Source organism: Mandrillus leucophaeus, unplaced genomic scaffold (genome assembly GCF_000951045.1).
Source record: "Mandrillus leucophaeus isolate KB7577 unplaced genomic scaffold, Mleu.le_1.0 Scaffold1, whole genome shotgun sequence".
NCBI classification, from domain to species: domain Eukaryota; kingdom Metazoa; phylum Chordata; class Mammalia; order Primates; family Cercopithecidae; genus Mandrillus; species Mandrillus leucophaeus.
In genome coordinates this window covers 16,281,020-16,283,093 of record NW_012098097.1, presented here as the reverse complement: position 1 = coordinate 16,283,093, position 2,074 = coordinate 16,281,020, and the positions used below count along the sequence as shown (strand labels likewise).

At 46.6% G+C, this 2,074-nt stretch overlaps 1 protein-coding gene across 1 annotated transcript in view; it reads left to right on the top strand.

Annotated features, from left to right (window-relative positions):
- The window catches only part of CCDC57 (coiled-coil domain containing 57), a 145,448-nt gene that overhangs the window by 26,348 nt on the left and 117,026 nt on the right, over positions 1–2,074 (top strand). Inside the window, exons 5-6 of the mRNA XM_011998287.1 lie at positions 196–353; positions 505–579. Of these exons, the coding sequence (XP_011853677.1) occupies positions 196–353; positions 505–579 (233 nt within the window). The remainder of the gene's footprint in view (positions 1–195; positions 354–504; positions 580–2,074) is intronic.

The following is a 2,074-nucleotide window of genomic DNA, read 5'->3' as shown; positions in this document are numbered from 1 at the left end:
AAAAAAAAAAAAAAAAAATCATTGAGTCTCATTTGAGTTGTGTTAGGACATTCTCACTCTTTTACTGCTTCTTTGCTTCTTGAATTTTCATTTTTCTTCTCCCTCCCAATCCTGATAAAATGGCAATATGTACCCCTAATGCCTGAGTGTCTTCTAATTATCGCCTCATTTTGAACTCTCTTTTATCATTCAAAGGTTAAACTACTGCACAAAGAGCTGGAGGCTCTGAAGGAAGCCGGGGCAAAGGCTGCAGAGAGTCTGCAGAGGGCAGAGGCCACCAACGCCGAGCTGGAGAGGAAGCTCCAGAGTCGAGCCGCGGAGCTCCGGGACCTGGAGGCCATGAACTGCGCCCGGTGCGCGAGTCCTTCATCTCCTGAGGCCTGCTCTGTGGCAGCCTTGCAGGCCAGGACCGGAGTCTGGGGGATTCTACCTTTTCTGCTCATTCCAGGCTGGCCTTTGCTTTCATCTCACTTGCTCCTTCCACAAATATTTGTTTCTTTTCAGGGTAAAGGACTTAGAGGATAAACTTCACTCTGTGCAGCTAACCAGGAAGAAGGAAGAGGAAACATTTAAGAGGAAGTGAGTGTTTCGCCTCCCAACATCGTGCTGCATGTCAGTGCTCCCAGGAGAGGAGGGAAGTGGAACCACTGTGCCGATGCCCAGGGAGCAGAGGGTCCCACTCCAGGGTTGTGGCCTGGGAGCCCGCTGCTTTGCATTTCTCTGTTTCTCTTTCTTTTCTTTTCTTTTCTTTTCTTCTTTCTTTCCTTCCTTCCTTCCTTCCTTCCTTCCTTCCTTCCTTCCTTCTTTCTTTCTCTCTTTCTCTCTCTCTTTCTTCTTTCTTTTCCTTTCTTCCTTCCTTCTTTTCTTTTCTTTTCTTTCTCTTTCTTTCTTTCTTTCTTTTTTTTTTTGAGAAGTGTCTTGCTCTGTGCCCAGGCTAGATTGCTGTGGTACGATCTTGGCTCACTGCAGCCTCCCCACCAACTCCCGGGTTCAAACAATTCTCGTGTCTGAGCCTCCCAAGTAACTGGTACTATAGGTGTGCACCACCATGCCTGGCTAATTTTTGCATTTTTAGTAGAGACAGGGTCTCACCATGTTGGCCAGGCTGGGCTTGAACTCTTAGCCTGAAATGACCCACCCACCTCCTTGGCCTCCCAAAATGCTGTGATTATAGGCATGAGTCACCACACTCAGCCTTGTTTTGGATTTCTGTTTATGCCCTGCTTTGGACTTTTTCAGTGGTGTTTAGACTTCTTAGTGATGTAAAACGTAAAACTTGGACTAGGTGCAGTAGGAAGCTCATCTGAGCCCAGGAGATTGAGGCTGCAGTGAGCCATGATTGTGCCACTGTACTCCAGCCTGGGCCATAGAATGAGACCCTGTCTCAAAAACAAAACAAACAAGACAAACACACAATTTTTAATACCTGGCCAGGCGCGGTGGCTCAGGCCTGTAATCCCAGCATGTTGGGAGGCCGAGGCGGGTGGATCACTTGAGGTCAGGAATTCGAGACCAGCCTGACCAACATACGTGGTGAAACCCTGTCTCTACTAAAAATACAAAAATTAGCTGGGCATGGTGGTGCATGCCTGTAATCCCAGCTACTCAGGAGGCTGAGGCAGGGAATCTCTTGAACCCGGGAGGTGGAGGTTGCAGTGAGCCAAGACCACGCCGCTGCACTCCAGCCTGGTGACAGAGCGAGACTCCCTATCAAAAAATCAAAAAATAAAAAATAAAAAAATTAATTAACACCTAAGTTAGACGTTAACTTTTAAAACTTCAAGGTTTTACTTACTAATGAGTTAATCAGTTTTAGATTGTAGCCATTCTACTTTGGTGATACAGTAACCTTTATTTTTTAAACTATTGTGGGAAAAGAATTTTCTTCCCTTGGATCTATAACCATCAAGTTCTAAAGAGCCCTTTTCCTGTTGAAATGGTTTTTATTGGGCCAGGAGCGGTGACTCACGCCTGTAATCCCAGCACTTTGAGAGGCCGAGGCGGGTGGATCACAAGGTCAGGAGATCGAGACCATCCTGGCTAACACGGTGAAACCCCGTCTCTACTAAAAATA